Here is an 18,542-nt window from a genome sequence, read left to right as displayed (position 1 = left end):
ATGAGGTAATTTGTCACTCTGATAAGAATTTGGCCAAACAGCTTCTTTCTTGGTAGTGGGTTTAGATCTTTTTTTAAAGAATAAAATATTAATACAATGTAATTTGTTTGTTCGAAAATGTGGGGTACATTGGATGACATTATATGATTTAGGTGTAACGTATCTAATGGTAATAAAAATATTGAAAAAAGAATTATGCTCCCAAATTATTCCTGCAGAGCTGCAAAGAATTCATTCAATCAGTGTCCTGACAAGGCTCAAATGGTGTATCCATTAATTTGAAACTACCCTCACCCAAAAGTCACTAAGTATATTGTAGTATCCAATGTCTCTGGCAACTGAGCAGTGATCCTGGTTGATAATTTTCAGCCCTCTTGCAAGCCATGGTTATTAAAGGAGTCAAGATTTGACAAAGATTCAGTAAATTACCTTAAAAGACTGAGCCAAGATAAAAGATTGTTTATTTACCAGTGTAGCTCAAGAGAAGATGAAAAAAAAGACAACCTAGTGCACCCAGAAAGAGAGTCATGATGCAAAACCGTAATCTTGGTTCTCGTGAAAGACTCATGAGCAACAGTTAGAATTTTCCTAGGTTTCCTTCTCCAGGTCAGAGGAAGTAAAATTTTGTCAATCACCCAATACTTTATGACTAATACATTCAAAACAAAGAACTAAATATAGTCTTAGAAAATTCAGATAACCAATGTGTAAAGAAAAAATGATTATAGTAAAATCACCTTTAGCACACGAGGCAAATGAAATTGAACACACACAAAAAAAAAATCAGGATCCACTCAACTCTTATCTAATGTAAACACATTCATTTAATTAAATACAGACCTCTCAAATACTTTACAATTATTTACTCAAGGAATGACTGTGCAGATTTTAAGAAACCATAGTAGGAATCAAAATTGAAACGATACCTACGCTGTTTTATTCATGAGGCCAAATGATGCGGTATCTTCATTTGCAATTGAATATACATCATAGCATTCCTTTATTTCATCTTTTAGATCTTCATGTACTTTGCAGGATTCATTTTTTACTTTCAGCTGCCTGATGCGAGGCACTCCCAAAAGCAGATTTTCATAATAAATAAAACTTCTGTTCATCCCCAGGGTTTTATTGTTGTACCACAGATCCCAATAAAGGCCATCTAACAAAGGGCCTTCTGTGAACTGAAGAGAAAAGAATTTTAACATAGATATAACCTGATATCCACAAAATCCACCAACAATTAAACAACCATTTGCAAAAGTAGAAAAATAAGATTAACAATCCTATAATTTATCCACCTTGGATAAATTTCTACTCCAGTTTCAAACAATTGCATTCTATCAGATTAGTTCACAGGTCTCCTTCACTCCTTGCTTAATGAAACTACAAGTGCAGAAACACGTGACATCTTCCAACATAGCCTGCTAGCTAAATACATACAAATTCAGGAGCCTATTCCTTCCAATAGGTAATAGACACAATTTAACAATTATATAATTTTTAAATCTCAGCTTTGTGTGGGGTGTCATTAAAAGGTTTCGTTGGTCAGATTTTCTAATCACAATTCTCCACATTGTTCAAATTCATCCCAGAAACCTTTAATGCAATAAATATTCGATTGTCATGTAATAAAGACAGTGCAATATTACACAGAATTTACTTACATCTGCTAAAAAGCAAACAGATTTGCTATCAGCATAAATTGCCTGAAGCGTCACCATAACTCAAAGAGAAGCAAAAGAGAGTCTCCTCAGAGTTGCCATGTTTCCGTGAATTTGCCTCCAGCGCTTCTGCAGCTCCCGCAGCCACACAGAATCCAGTCCAAACTATCAGCAACCTCAGCTCCAGATCCAAACCTCCAACATGATCAGGAACCCTTCAGCATCACTGGTACCCTCTCGCATCCCAGTTCTAATACCTGATACCCTTTCAGCTAGTCCTTGAGCCAATCTCCAGCAGTCCGCAGCCTGATGGGAATCCCTTGATCACATTCACCACCAGCCCACAATCTGCGTGGATTCTTCACCTTGAGTCACCACCAGCCTCCCACCTGTGTTTCTTCAATTGCAGAACCTCTCACTGATCTGCTGCTGTGGCTACCACCCAGTGGGTCTTCATCTCTGCTTCTCCTTCTCAAATAGGGGTGGGGATATTCTCCATGTTTTCTGAAGCCCTGCACCAGTCCTCTGCAAGCCCTCGTGGCTGCAGCCAAACACAGATGCCGAAATGTATCATCTTAGTCTCTATTTCAAATCCCCCATTTACTTAAACTTAACCTCAAAGAAATTGCTTTATATACAATTCAAACTGACAAAGTTTTGCTAAAGTCTAGATTTGTGTTTATCCAGGTGCATTTTGTCCCTCTTCAAACATGCAAGCCAGATACAACCACATTTGGCCCACACAGATTTTTTTCTTCAGTTTGCAAAATTCATTAGCTAACAAAAACTTTAGGAATGATCAAGTAAATTGCAAACAAAAGCACATGGATGATGTCCTTGGTTGAAAATATCAAGTACCTATTGTTGTGTAATAAACCAGCAGTAATGGGAATTTAACAAGAATTTTCAGAAAGTAGTTTTTAAATTATTAAATATTAACAGCATTCTGCAACACTTCTTAACTCTAAACTTAAGCCAACAATGCAAATGTATGTGTTTGTGTGTTAAAATCCAAACCATTACAGTTTAAGCTTGACTCTGAAGAAATGATTTAAAAGTTCAATCTCAAAAAGCTTTTGTGTTGAAACTCAGTCTTTACTGCTGTTGAAGAACAATTATGAAGTAAATGTGAGGCATCAGATTTCTTTAAAACACAAATTTCTTGTAGAGTTGTTTTCAGAGAATTGTTTCTTCATACGAATAATTTTCCACAGATTCCCCTCTTTTGCATGGAGAATCTGTGTTCCCCTCGATGAATCTGTCCACTTTTCAAAGAGAGGGAGAAGTGGTTATTTTCTTTCATGATGATTGGACAAACCCAGGCAAGGGCTGAATGAAATAACCATCTAAAAATAGTTATGTTTCAAATGCAAGATTACTTCTTGCTTTCTTAATCAAAAGTGACTATTTCCATGGACATAATGAGGATGCCCTCTTTATCTTAAAGAGACAGTTAGAAGTGGTTTTCCTCCTTCAAAAGCCACTTATTCTGTGTTTTCCATTGACCAAGAGTATCATATAACAGAACCTTTTCTGGCTACTATTTCCCCACAGGATGGTCAACTTCTGGTTTCAAAATGCCTCTGGTTCAGTAATAGGTTTCTCTGAAATGTCTCATTGCATGACATCATTTGTCTTAGAAGTTCACAATGCTTTCTCAAAAGTATGAATCATGACCCAATTGACTCAGACCTGTCTACTGGTCATTGAATCAAAAGTCTTGCTTGTTTGAATAGATGCATCTGAATTTCCATTCTAACAACATAGGTAAACAAGCAAAGAATCTTTTATTTAAACAGATGCCTCCTTGAGCAACCCCATTGACTTAGATATTCCAATAAACAAAAACTTCCATTTTGAGTGAAGTGGCTACCAGACTTTGTGACTCTGAAAATAACTTCTTTCTCTGAGTGTAATCGTGTGTCTGTAATATGTAAATGTGTATGTTCCTCCAACCCATTTATCCCCTTACTAAGAAATATGATATAGAATTTTATATACCTAAAGATTAATATGAGCACAAATCTGTCACATCTGTTTTCTGACCCATCTCCCTGACTTTGAACAGTTGCTACCTTCTCAATACATTTATGGAAAACCTAGAGAATACTACTGAGCCATTATGGATCACCCAATGTGAGAACAGAGTGATATGTAGACAGACTGAGATGAGGAGCAGCACAAGATGCACTAACATTAGCATATAAATAATCAAAGAAATCAGGCAATACAGAACACAGGAAGCCCATCACATGTGCCAGACAAGAGTCACTAAATCCACTGCCGGAAGGTCACAACTCTTCATATTCAAGTCCAAGTACTATTTAATGGTCATGCAGGTTTATACCTCCCCCGCTCTAGCAGAGAGCCTGATTCCTATGACCTTCTGAATGACAATGCTATTTCTACCAATGTATGTGGCCTGGTTTTGTTCCCTCTGCCAAGGACAATAGGTTTTGGCTAGTCATTCTATCATAATTTTAGGATCTCAGTCTTTCCCTGCAATCATGTTCCCAACCTTTCCTGATAGAAACAATTTTCTTGTCTAACTACATCTTCTCTACACTTTTGAGTACAATTAATTTTTTTTCTTAACATGTCATCCAGAAGTGTACACAGTGTACAAGCTATGGCATCTCTAGTTGTGGCATCCATAAGAATGCAAGAAACAGAAATGGGAGAAAAGTCAGCCTGTCTTTCAAACTATTCAAATTAGGACCATGGATGAAATGTTATCAAGTTAATAAAGAAAAGCATCCTATTCCTTTTTAACCATTTTATCAGCTGCTCTGCTATCTTTAGGAGTTATACATAATAAGGTCACCAGGTTCCTCCACAGCAAACAATATCTTCCCATTTATTGGTAATTCCGCTCTCGTTCCATTTTCCCAAATGCATCATCATTTGTGCAAATTAAATTCCACTTGCTACATCCTGGTCATTTGACCAGACTTACTGCAGTCTAAAACTTTCCTCCTCAGTGTTAAGCACACTGCCAATGAGCGTTAAATTTCTTTATCCATTCCCCTACACTTTAGTCCAATGATTTACATGCATTAATCCTTCATAGGATTGAGCTTTCTGACAATTTTTAAGGCATCTAAACTGCAACCATACCTTCCAAAAATCATCCATGTTGGCAATACTCCTGAAGTTAGCTTTCTCATTTTCAGAAAAAGGAGTGTCCAGAAAAAGACTGGACATCACTTTGGTGTAGTAGTACATGTTGGAGCTGACCATTCCATAGGTTGCTGCAAGAGAGATAAAGCATGAAAGGAAGCCAAATTTTACTGTTTATTCTTTAACTTTCATTCTCTCAAACCTATAAAACCATGAAAATAAAAAAAAGTGTAGATGTTTGAAATGAATATAGAACATGTTGGAAACACTGAATGAGCTGAACAGTATTTGTGGAAGGAGAGCAGTACTGGAACAGGCCCTTCAGTTCATCATGTTTGTGGCAAATGCAATGCCAAATTAAACTACATCATCTCTGTTTGCACATGATCCCAATCCCGATATTCCTTGCATATTCATGTGTCCATCTAACAGACTTTGAAATGTTATTACCATATCTGCTCTACCACAATCCCTGCAGCCTCATCCAGGTATCTACCACTCTCAGTGTAAAATAAAACTTGCTTATCGCACTTCCTTAAAACATTCCCCACCTTTAAATGCATGTACTCTAATATTTGATATTTTTGTCTTGGTTAAAAGATTCTGACTGTCTACCTTCCTGTGACTCTCATAATTTTATGTTCTATCATTCTCCAGAGAGAACAACCCAAGTTTGTCCAGCCTCTCATTATAGCTCATGCCTTCTAATCCAGGCAACATCCTGGTCAGTATCTTCTGTACCCTTTCCAAAGCCTCCACATCCTTCCTGTCATGGGGAAATCAGAATTGCACACAATGCTCCATCTGTGGCCTAACCAAAGTTTTATATAGATACAACGAGACTTCTTTACTTTTACACTCAATATCCCAAAACACAAGAGTTGCAAGATTGAACCCCTTTGTTCTGAAGGACTTTCAACCTCAAATGTTAAATCAGTTGCACTTTCCACAAATTCCCATGACATGCTGCATGTTTCCAGCAACTTTTGTTTTTGTTTTGGTTCCTTAGGCACAATTGCACACAGAAATAATGATACAGGTTTGTAAAGGTTGTTGAGACCCAATCAAAGACTGGGAGGAGGGATAAACTGATGAGCTCCTCAAGCCTGCTGCAACAAAAAATATTATTTTGACTGATATGACACTCATCCAATTTCCCCACACTATCCAGGCACATATTGGCGCAGCTGGTCAAACTGCTGCCTCACAGCTCCAGCAACCCATGCTTGATCTGGACTTTGAGCCATGCGGTGTTTGCACATTCTCCCTGTGGCCGTGTGGGTTTCCCCCGGATACTCCAGTTTCCTCCCACACCCCAAAGCTGTGTGCAAATTGGTAGGATAGTTGGCCTCTGTAAACTGTGTAGGCGAGTAGAAGAATCTGTGGGAAGTTGATGGGAACACAGAGGAATAAAATAGGATTGGCGCAAGTTAGTGCACGATAGCTGATATGGATTGGGGCCCATAGTGTTAGTGGAGCTAAGTGCTGTATGACTTCAATCCACCAAATTAATAAAACGACAACATATTTTTGTTATACATATCAAAATTAGAGAGTTCCATCAATAAAGTAAAAAAAAAGAAAATAAATGGGAAGGTATTGACTACTGCGGAGGAACCAGAGACCTTGTAACATACACCCATACTTTTAAAGGTAGCAAGGCAGCCAAGAAGATGCATGTAGGAGCTTTCCTTAATTAGTCAGGGCATACAGTACAAGTTCAGGGAAATTATGCTACAACTATGCACAACATTTCACCCATGGTCCCTACTGAGTGATGATTAGATACTAGGAATGGACTAGCTTTCTCCTGCTTCTATTTCTTGCATTCTTATAGTTTAAACATGAGTTAAGCAACAGCTCAAGTACTGTGTGCAGTTCTGGATGACATATTGAGAAAATTTTTAATTTTACTCAGAGTAAGGGAGATTTAGTTACAAAGCTGGAAAATTGGAGCTATCAGGAGATGTTGTGCAAGGATGGGTTGATTTATTTGTCTACTTGGTGCAGAGTTTGAGACGTACATAATAATTCAGTTTGTTATATTCTCAGCTGGATCAGTCTCAACAATTTTGTGTGATACAGTCTTATAGAATTATACAGAGCAGTCACCAGACTCTACAGCATCCACACATCTGAAATCTGTCTCCTACCTCTCCCCACACCCCTCCAGTCACCTCCATACTTTGTATTTATGCAGCATCTTTTAGTGTCATCCCATAATAACTGTCTGTATAGCTCAGGTCCAAATGGCAAAGGTATGTACATGAAAATGATATTTTTGCGGAGGAGCTAGTGGAGTTGTTCAAGTGAACCGGTATGGACTTGAAGGGCCGACATGGTCTGTTTCCGTGCTGTAAACGGTTATATGATATGATATGATAATGCACAAAAGCATTCTCAAGCAAAATTTGACATCGACTCTTTTGACAGATAACCAATGTGCAAACATTTTAGAGCATCTTTAACGAAGGGAGGCAAAAGCATTCTGGAGATTGGAACATTGACAGCTGAAGGCTCGAACATCAATGATTAAGGCCCGAGATGGCTATAAACCGAGTTAATACTAAAATGTAGTTAGGGAGGGTTAGGGTCACAGCAATTTGAAAACAAGAAGGAATTGTAAATCCAAGTGTCGGCAAGCACTGACGTAGTACAAGTTACCAATCCTTCCAACCACTGGGAACAAGAAATTTCCATATTCAGGTTAGCTCTTTATGCTGGCAGGAATAGGGGCTAGGCATGTTTAGATGTCTGTCCCACTGCAGTGTTTGCAATTACTGTGCTGTTAGGATATCCACATAGGATCAGTGATGAGCCATGGATCAGCACAAGACCAATGAAAATTCATTTCCCACCTTTGGCCTATGCTGCTTGATGCAAAATGCTGGTCCTGATTTGAAAACAAGTTGATGCATGCAGCAACTAGTAATAAAAAAAAGAACCACTTTATAACCAAGTTACCTGCATCCAATTAACTTTATGACTGCTCTGTAGAAAACATTTTATTCCTTTTTTGAATCTTTTTTTCATAAAACTTCTTTAAGTACCAGCCATCTTGTACAATTTATTATTTTCATGGGACTTGAACAGTCAGCAACTTGTACAACCATAAGGCGATTGAGCAAAGCAGACATAATTTGCGAAATATTGGGTTTTTAATTTCACTGATGGCCAGAAGCAGTGGCTGATTTTATAGGAAATAGGGTGGTGTGAAATTGCTATGAAAAGACTTCAACTGATAGCTGGGCCTAGCAGGAAATGGGTGTGGGGGATCTCTTTTGAGCATTGAAAAAATAAATGCATCTTTTTGTGCTCTCTTATGTTTGTTTATCTCTGTTTACTGTACAAATGTCCAAAAATTACATCACCAAACACTCAAAGCTTCATTGCTCACGCTGTTTGCCAAGTATGCATATAAAATGACCTCAAGCCTGAAGGAACAGAAAATTCAGCATAAAACCAAAATCGAGAAAAAAATAGCTAAATAAAGTAATTTTCAATAAACAATCTACTTTTCCCCCCAATCAATAAATAGTTCAAGACTGCCAAAAAAAAGTTATAACCATAAAAGAATGTCACCCAATGCCATTCCTGGCTTGTAAAAACATTTTAGAAATCAATCCCTGTTCTCTCGCTCTTTTTTGGAACGAGCAATATTCTTTAATTCTCACAGGGTTCTCATAACTGTTGTTGATAAAGGTTGGCCACTGCAAAATGCGAAAGCCAAATATGAATGGAAACTCTTAATTCTGAAAATTTTAAAATATTCAGTTGAAAACTTGAAAAATGCTGAGGCTTTAAGGAAGAAAAAAAAATGAATGAACATACCAAAAGACAATTCAATTGGTACATTAGCTTATAATCATAAATGCACATTAATATTTCTACTACATTTCAAACTTTATCTAATAATTCTCTGCTCACTGAGAAAGTAAGAGGCAGATGGAATTCACACAGATTCTATTGATTTAGATACCAGAATTATACATTTAACAGCAAAATTCACTGGGAAATTTGAGAATGAAATCTGTGTGGGATCAAAACTGAAGTAAACCAAGTGGTTTAAGCGAAACACTTCAGAAATACTGAGATAGAGTATGTAAATAAAGTAATTGGGAAATGACAATGAGAATTTAAAAAGTTATGATCTGGAATAAAGTGCCTGAAATTGTGAAAGCAGATAGGGACTGGATCTCCTTTATATTATTTTTCCCTTTATTGTAAAAATTATCAGGGATATTTGGAGATATCAAGTTTTTCAAAGCTAGCACAGGATTGATGAGATCTTCCTATGCTTTTAATTCCACAATTATACATAGTTGCTCCCAATTCCATGTATTGTCAAATATCCAACAACTTGCCTTTGACAGTTGCTTAGCAACCCAAAATTAATAATTTACACAGATATTTTACAGTTACATCATTTCTAGATTTATCTTTGCTAACTTTAGCAAAACTTGTCTTTTTTTTTAGAAGCTCACTCAATTGTGTTCCAACCATCACAATTAGAATCAGAATCAGGATTTAATGTCATGAACAATTCATGAAATTCAGGGTTTGGCGGCAGCATCATAGAGCAAACTTGCATATTATAACAATCTTAAGACATTACTATAAAAATAAAATATCAATAATAGTGCGCGAAAAGTAAGACAGAGAATTTAGTTCATTGATTATTCAGGAATCTTTTATTTAAAATTTTTTTATTTTTCACACTATAGATCACATTATTCAAGACATACACATTTCTCCTTTCAAATATATACAGTGTCATTTTCTCCCCCCCTCCCTCCTCCCCTCCCCCCCCCCCACCTCCCCCTCCATCCATTCAAAACTCTGAGTCCAAGATACATCAAACCCATCAAACAATGTTGTCACTCAACATTAACGAACAAAAACTTCCACTGAGTCAATTCTTTCCATTCTCTTTTCCTTTTGTCATTTTAGGTGATAGATGTCCCGGTAGGTTTTCTCTATTATATTCCATGTCTCTTCTGTCTTTGGCTTGGCTTCGCGGACGAAGATTTATGGAGGGGGTAAAAAGTCCACGTCAGCTGCAGGCTCGTTTGTGGCTGACAAGTCCGATGCGGGACAGGCAGACACGGTTGCAGCGGCTGCAGGGGAAAATTGGTTGGTTGGGGTTGGGTGTTGGGTTTTTCCTCCTTTGCCTTTTGTCAGTGAGGTGGGCTCTGCGGTCTTCTTCAAAGGAGGTTGCTGCCCGCCAAACTGTGAGGCGCCAAGATGCACGGTTTGAGGCGTTATCAGCCCACTGGCGGTGGTCAATGTGGCAGGCACCAAGAGATTTCTTTAGGCAGTCCTTGTACCTTTTCTTTGGTGCACCTCTGTCACGGTGGCCAGTGGAGAGCTCGCCATATAACACGATCTTGGGAAGGCGATGGTCCTCCATTCTGGAGACGTGACCCATCCAGCGCAGCTGGATCTTCAGCAGCGTGGACTCGATGCTGTCGACCTCTGCCGGCTCCCATATTTGTTCAAATAATGTCATATTATTTCTTAAACTACATGTTATTTTTTCTAATGGAATACATTTATTCATTTCTATATACCATTGCTGTATTTTAAAATTATCTTCTAATTTCCAGTTTGACATAATACATTTTTTTGCTACAGCTAGGGCTATCTTAACAAATCTTTTTTGTACACCCTCCAAATCAAGTCCAAATTCTTTATTTTTTATGTTACTTAGGAGGAAGATCTCTGGGTTTTTTGGTATATTGCTTTCTGTAATTTTATTTAATATCTGGTTTAGATCTTCCCAAAATTTTTTCACCTTTTCACAAGTCCAGATTGCATGAATTGTTGTTCCTATTTCTTTTTTACAACAAAAACATCTGTCAGATACTGTTGGATCCCACTTATTTAACTTTTGAGGAGTGATATATAACCTATGTATTCAATTATATTGTATCATACGTAATCTCGTATTTATTGTATTTCTCATAGTTCCTAAACATAACCTCTCCCATGTTTCCTTTTTTATCTTTATGTTTAGATCTTGTTCCCACTTTTGTTTAGTTTTATCATTTATTTCCTCATTCTCCTTTTCTTGTAATTTGATATACATGTTTGTTATAAATTTTTTAATTATCATTGTGTCTGTAATCAGATATTCAAAATTTCTTCCTTCTGGTAACTTCAGACTACTTCCCAATTTATCCTTTAAATAGGATTTCAATTGGTAATATGCCAGCACTGTATCTTGAGTTATATTATATTTATCCTTCATTTGTTCAAAGGATTATAATTTATTCCCCGAAAAACAATTTTCTATTCTTTTAATCCCTTTTTTCTCCCATTCTCTAAAAGACAGGTTATCTACCGTAAAAGGGATTAGCTGATTTTGCATCAGTATTAATTTTGATAATTGGTAGTTTGTTTTATTTCTTTCTACATGAATCTTCTTCCAAATATTAAGCAAATGGTGCAATACTGGAGAATTCCTATGTTTTACCAATTTTTCATCCCATTTATATAATATATGTTCAGGTATCTTCTCCCCTATTTTGTCTAGCTCTAATCTAGTCCAATCTGGCTTTTCTTTTGTTTGGTAAAAATCTGATAGATATCTTAATTGTGCGGCTCTATAATAATTTTTAAAATTTGGCAGTTGTAAGCCTCCTTGTCTATACCATTCTGTTAATTTATCTAGTGCTATCCTTGGTTTCCCCCCTTTCCATAAAAATTTCCTTATTATTTTCTTTAACTCCTTAAAGAATTTTTCTGTCAAGTGTATTGGCAGTGCCTGAAATAGGTATTGTATCCTTGGAAAAATGTTCATTTTAATACAGTTTATCCTTCCTATTAGTGTTAATGGTAAGTCTTTCCAATGCTCTAAATCTTCCTGTATTTTTTTCATTAGTGGATAATAATTAAGTTTATATAGATGGCTGAGGTTTTTATTTATTTGTATACCTAGGTATCGTATTGTTTGCATTTGCCATCTAAACGGTGATTCTTTCTTGAATTTTGAGAAATCCGCATTATTCATTGGCATTGCTTCACTTTTATTTGCATTAATCTTGTATCCCGACACTTCTCCATACTCCTTCAATTTCTTATGTAATTCTTTTATTGATGTTTCTGGTTCCGTTAGGTATACTATAACATCATCTGCAAATAAACTGATTTTGTATTCCTTGCCTTTTATTTTTATCCCTTTTATTTTATTTTCTGTTCTTATCAGTTCTGCAAGTGGTTCTATGGCTAACGCGAACAATAAGGGCGATAGTGGGCATCCCTGTCTTGTTGATCTGCTTAAGTTAAAATGTTTTGATACATATCCATTTACTGTCACTCTTGCCAATGGCCCCTTATATAATGCTTTAATCCAATTAATATATTTCTCTGGTAAACTAAATTTTTGTAGTACCTTGAATAAATAATTCCATTCTACTCTGTCGAAGGCCTTCTCTGCGTCTAAAGCAACCGCTACTGTTGGAGTTTTATTTCCTTCTACTGCATGAATTAAGTTAATAAACTTACAATATTATCTGTTGTTCGTCTTTTTTTTATTAATCCAGTTTGGTCTAGACTTACTATTTTTGGTACATACTCAGCTAATCTGTTTGCTAATAATTTAGCTATTATCTTGTAATCTGTGTTAAGTAGAGATATTGGTCGATATGATGCTGGTGCAAGTGGATCTTTCCCTGCCTTTGGTATTACTGTAATTATTGCTGTTTTGCACGAATCTGGTAAGCTTTGTGTTTTATCAATCTGGTTGATTACTTCCAGGAGGGGAGGAATTAATAAATCTTTAAATGTTTTATAGAATTCTATTGGGAGACCATCCTCTCCTGGTGTTTTATTATTCGGCAGATTTTTTATTGTCTCTTGTATTTCTACTATTTCAAATGGTTCTATTAATTTATTTTGTTCCTCTGTTTGTAATTTCGGTAGTTCAATTTTAGTTAAGAATTCATCTATTTTGCCTTCTTTCCCTTCGTTTTCCGTTTGGTATAATTGTTCGTAGAATTCTCTGAAATTTTCATTAATTTCCGTTGGATTATATGTGATCTGTTTGTCTTTTTTCCTTGATGCCAATACCATTCTTTTAGTTTGTTCTGTCTTAAGCTGCCACGCTAGAATTTTGTGCGTTTTTTCTCCTTGTTCGTAATATTTCTGCTTTGTCTTCATTATATTTTTCTCCACCTTATATGTTTGAAATGTTTCATATTTTATTTTTTTATCTACCAATTCCCTTCTTTTAGTAGTGTCTTCCTTCCTTGCTAATTCTTTCTCTATATCTGCTATTTCCTTTTCCAACTGTTCTGTTTCCTGATTGTAATCCTTCTTCACCTTAGTTACGTAACTTATTATTTGCCCTCTGATGAACGCTTTCATTGCGTCCCATAATATAAACTTACCCTTCACTGATTCCGTATTTATTTCAAAATACATTTTAATTTGTCTTTCTATGAATTCTCTAAAATCCTGTCTTTTAAGTAGCATGGGGTTTAATCTCCATCTATACATTTTTGGAGGGATATCCTCTAACTCTATTGTCAATATCAAGGGTGAATGGTCCGATAATATTCTAGCTTTATATTCTGTTTTCCTAACTCTATCTTGTATACAAGCTGATAACAGGAATAAATCTATTCTTGAATATGTTTTATGTCTATCCGAATAATATGAATATTCCTTTTCCTTTGGGTGTTGTTTCCTCCATATATCCAAAAGTTGCATTTCTTGCATCGATTTAATTATAAATTTGGTTACTTTATTCTTTCTGTTAATTTTTTTCCCGGTTTTATCTATGTTTGAATCCAAATTGAGATTGAAATCCCCTCCTATTAATATATTCCCTTGCGTATCTGCTATCTTCAGAAAAATATCCTGCATAAATTTTTGATCTTCTTCATTAGGCGAATATATATTAAGTAAATTCCAAAACTCCGAATATATCTGACATTTTATCATTACATATCTTCCTGCTGGATCTATTATTTCCTCTTCTATTTTAATTGGTACATTTTTACTGATTAATATAGCCACTCCTCTAGCTTTTGAGTTATATGACGCTGCCATTACATGTCCTATCCAATCTCTCTTTCATTTCTTGTGCTCCACTTCAGTTAAGTGTGTTTCTTGCACAAATGCAATATCAATTTTTTCTTTTTACAGTAAATTTAGCAGTTTCTTCCTTTTGATTTGGTTATGTATTCCATTAATATTTAAAGTCATATAGTTTAATGTAGCCATTTTATACTTTGTTTATCTTTCCCTTCCGTTTCCTCATCATCACCTTTCCTTCTCATCCATTTCTGTTTTCTTTCTTTGAACAGTTTATAAGACAACATTTTTAACACATCAAACATTCCCCTTATTCTCCTACCTAATATTTCTTTAACCCCATTGTCCCCTCCCCTTCCTGAGTTGCCCATTATCCCTTGTCGGGCAACCACATCTCCCCTCTCCATTTGGATTTGCGAATTCACTCGCAAGCGTCAACTGATTTTGCAGTGACCATAATTTCTCCCTACCCAGCCCCCCCTGAAAAGATTTCAATTTTTATATACAACAAAGGTCACTCTCTAAATTCCCTCTTTACTCCTCTCTTCCCCTTTTTTTCCCTCATTAATTCTTCTCTATACACTATATATTTTCTTTTAAATGCACAAACACTTATGTAATATATGTATTATATATGTATATAGTCCTATACACACGTCTTTTTAGTTCGCAGTCTTTTGTACTCTCAACACGTCTTCATCTCTCAGTCTATTTTGTAATTGTTCTGCAAATTTTCGTGCTTCCTCTGGATCCGAGAATAGTCTGTTTTGCTGTCCTGGAATAAATATTTTCAATACCGCTGGATGCTTTAGTATAAATTTATACCCTTTCTTCCATAAAATCGCCTTTGCTGTATTGAACTCCTTTCTCTTCTTCAGGAGTTCAAAACTTATATCTGGATAAATAAAAATTTTTTGCCCTTTGTACTCCAGTGGCTTGTTGTCCTCTCTTACTTTCTCCATTGTTTTCTCCAGTACCTTTTCTCCTGTAGTATATCTTAGGAATTTTACTAAAATGAATCTTGGCTTTTGTTGTGGTTGTGGTTTAAAGGCTAATGCTCTATGTGCCCTTTCTATTTCCATTTCTTGCTGTAGTTCTGGACATCCTAAGATCCTGGGGATCCAATCTTTTATAAATTCTCTCATATTCTTGCCTTCTTCATCTTCCTTAAGGCCCACTATCTTTATATTATTTCTTCTGTTATAATTTTCCATTATATCTATTTTCTGAGCTAACAGCTCTTGTGTCTCTTTAACTTTTTTATTAGATTCTTCTAATTTCTTTTTTAAGTCCTCTACCTCCATTTCTACTGCTGCTTCTCGTTCTTCCACCTTGTCCATTCTTTTTCCTATTTCTGATATGGTCATATCTATTTTATTCACTTTCTCTTCTGTACTGTTTATTCTTCTTCTTAAATCACTAAATTCTTGTGCTTGCCATTCTTTAAATGAATCCATGTATTCTTTAATAAGAGAAAATATATCCATTTTCTTGCCTTTCCCTTCTTCTTCCATTTCACTGTACTCTTCCTCTTCTTCTTCCTCTGGATTGGCCATCTGTTGTTTCTTTGTTTTCTTTTTCTTCTCTTCTTTCTTCTCTTTCTCTTCGTTGTCTTCTATGTTCTCCTCTTGCTGCTGCTGTTCTGTAGCTGTCATTGCCGGCTGTGGAGATCGACTCCCCAGCTGGTCGCCCCTCCCGTCGGTGTGTTTTTTTGCATGCGCATGCGCGGTTGCGCACTTTTACTCGGCTCAGCGAGCCATTTTTGTAGTCCACTTTCTACCGACCTGAGGGAGCGGGCTTCTCTCTCCACCGCGGGCCTCTTCGAACAGGTAAGGCCTTCTCCTTCTTCTTCCGTTGTCTTCTCTTCCTCTCTTCTTACCGTTGGTTTCGACTTTTCTTTTTTCATCGCCATCTTCTTTCCACCTTTATATTCACTTTACTTTAATTTTTATTTTTGTGCCTTTGTGCTTTCCTTTATTTTTTTCAACTTTTCTGGAGAGGGCTGGAGTTCACCGTCCGGCCACTACTCCATCACGTGACTTCCTCTTATTCAGGAATCTGATGGCAGCAGGGAAGAAGCTGTCCATGTGCTGCTGAGTGCTCATTTTTAGGCTCCTGTATCTTTTCCCCGATGGGAGCAGAGTTAAGAGGGCATGCCCTGGGTGGTGGGGGTCTTTGAGGAAAGAGGCTTCTTCTTTTAAAGTCACCCCCTCCCGTAGATGTCCTGATGGAGTGAAGTCTGGTGCCTGTGATGTTGCAGGCCAAGTTAACAACCCTCTGGTGTTTATTTTTGTCTTAAGAGTTGGCGCCTCCATACCAAGCAGTGATGCAACCAGCTAGAATGCTCTCCACTGTACACCTGTAGAGGTTTACAAGAGCCTTTGGTGACATACAGAATCTCCTCAGACACCTCACAAAGTATAACCGCTGGCTAGCTTTCTTTATGATTGCATCAATGTGAAAGCTCCAGGACAAATCTTCGGAAATGTTGACACCCAGAATTTTGAAGATCTTGACCCTCTCCAATACTGAGCTCTCAGTGAGGACTGGGTCATGTTTCCCTGACTTCCTCCTGAAGTTCACAATCATCTCCTTGGTTTTGCTGGCGTTGAGCGTAAGGTTGTTGTCATTACACCATTCAACGAGCTGATCTATCTCCCTCCTGTATGCTTCCTCATTGCCGTTTGTGATTCCCTGACAACTGTGGTGTCATCGGCAAACTTGTAGATGGCATTGGAATTGTACCTGGCCACAAAGTCATGGGTGTATAACGAGTAGAGCAGTGGGCTAAGCATGCATCCTTGGGGTGCACCTGTGTTGATGATCAGTGAGGAGAAGATGTTGTTTCCAATTTGTACTGGCTGACTTCCAAAGAGAAAGTTAATGATCCAGTTGGAGAATGGGGTACAGAGGACTAGAGTTTGTAGCTTCTTGACCAGCACTGAGGGAATAATGGTATTGAAGGCTGAGCTGTAGTCTATGAAGAACAACCAAATGAATGAATTGCTGTTTTCGAGGTGATCCAGAGCTGAGTGGAGAGCCAGTGATATTGCATCTACTGTAGAATGATTGTGACAACATGCGAATTGAAGTGGGTCCAGATTTTTACTTAGGTATGTGTTAATTCTGGCCTTGACCAGCCTCCAATTTTGGAGTGGATTAATTAGAGAAGCAACACTAATATTCTGTCTGGGCACTTTTCAACCAGATGGCATTAACATCTATTTCTCTGCTTTCTGCGCTACAACATTCCGTGTTCTCCCTCTCTTCCCTTTTCTCCACCCCCTTCCCTCTCCACTCCTCCCCACGTTTGCTGTTGTGCCCTCCCTCCCTTATCTACCAATCACATCTTGCCTCTGTCTTCCCCTTCCCACCATTTTATTCAGCTACCTGCCCACATTTTGCTCACACCTTGAAAAAGGGCTCAGGTCTGAAATGTTTCTTATTTGTCTTTATCTTTGCTATACAAAGTGCAATATTTGACCTGCAGAGTTTCTCCAGCATTGTGTTTTTACGTTAGGCTTTCACAAGTTATTCCATTGACAATTTCACAGTGAAAACGACATTTGTGCATTCATGGGCCTAAATGCCACATTAAGTAGAACAAGTTAGAATATGTTCCAACATATAAAGTTTTCTGTTGACAAAATGGTTGGTGAGGTAATGGACTACGGGAAAAAAAACTGCTCAGAATAAAGATGAAATGAAAAGTTGTCAGAATGTTGGCAGGTAGAATTGAATCTCAACAAGTATGAGGTGATGACTTTTGGGAATCAAACAGGAATACCACAGATTAAAGCAAATAGAAAATGTTGATGAACAAACGTGAGTTCCCTAAAAGTGGCAACACAGGCGATAGGGTGTCAAAGAAGACATAAGGCATGTTTCATTTCATGGGTCAGGGCACAGAATACAAGTGTTGGGTTGGAATGTTGTGTTGCAACTTTACAAAGCACCGAGTATTCCATAATGATCTGGTGCGTGAATGCAAAGGAGATGGATCAGGATGTTTTTCCAGGAAAGAGGCTGAATAAGCTGGGTTTATTTTCCCGGGAGCAAAGGAGTGACCTGATAGAGGTCCAAAAAATTATAAGAGGCATAAGTACTGCAGTCAGAATCTTTTTCACATAGTAGGATTATTAAAAATCAGAGCATAGTTCAAGCTTGAGAGTGTAAAAGGGAATTTGAAGGGAATGTTTTTTTGAAATAGAGAGTGATTGACATCTGGAATTTGCTGCCAGAGGAGGTAGTAGAGTCACATATAATCACTACATGTAAGAGGCATAGACAAATGCTTAAACAGGCAAGGCATAGAAAGATACAGAACTAATCAGGCACATGGGATGAGAGCAGAAGGGTAAAATGGTTGGCACTGGTGTGGTGAGGCGAAGGGCCCATTTTTATGTTGTATGATTATGCTCCTAATGGTGCAACTGAACAATTTCCTATTGAAACCTGAACAAACCAATATAATCTATATGTAAAAAGTATACAAAGTATATAAAACAACAACCACATGAAAATAAATGTTACTACATCAAACAAAAGCTGGGTGATATTAATAGCATCATATGATAATAGTTAAATATGAATGATTACACTTACAGATACACAGAACAACCATAAAAACTGCATAGGTCACCAACTCTCGCAGCATGTTCTTCAGGTATCTTTCTCTGTTGACTGTCTGATCCCCAGTCAGCCTGGTTCCCCATAGAGCTT

At 37.1% G+C, this 18,542-nt stretch overlaps 1 protein-coding gene across 1 annotated transcript in view; it reads right to left on the bottom strand.

The window, feature by feature from the left end:
- Positions 1-18,542, bottom strand: part of pkd2 (polycystic kidney disease 2) — a 72,214-nt gene that overhangs the window by 31,693 nt on the left and 21,979 nt on the right. The window contains exons 2-4 of the mRNA XM_069925521.1: positions 18,426-18,539; positions 4,779-4,912; positions 931-1,181 (exon numbers count right to left, since the gene is read on the bottom strand). Of these exons, the coding sequence (XP_069781622.1) occupies positions 931-1,181; positions 4,779-4,912; positions 18,426-18,539 (499 nt within the window). The remainder of the gene's footprint in view (positions 1-930; positions 1,182-4,778; positions 4,913-18,425; positions 18,540-18,542) is intronic.

The sequence above is a fragment of the Narcine bancroftii genome, chromosome 3 (assembly GCF_036971445.1).
Source record: "Narcine bancroftii isolate sNarBan1 chromosome 3, sNarBan1.hap1, whole genome shotgun sequence".
NCBI lineage: Eukaryota > Metazoa > Chordata > Chondrichthyes > Torpediniformes > Narcinidae > Narcine > Narcine bancroftii.
The sequence above is the reverse complement of the archived record's forward strand: the minus strand, read 5'-3'. Positions and strand labels throughout refer to the sequence as shown.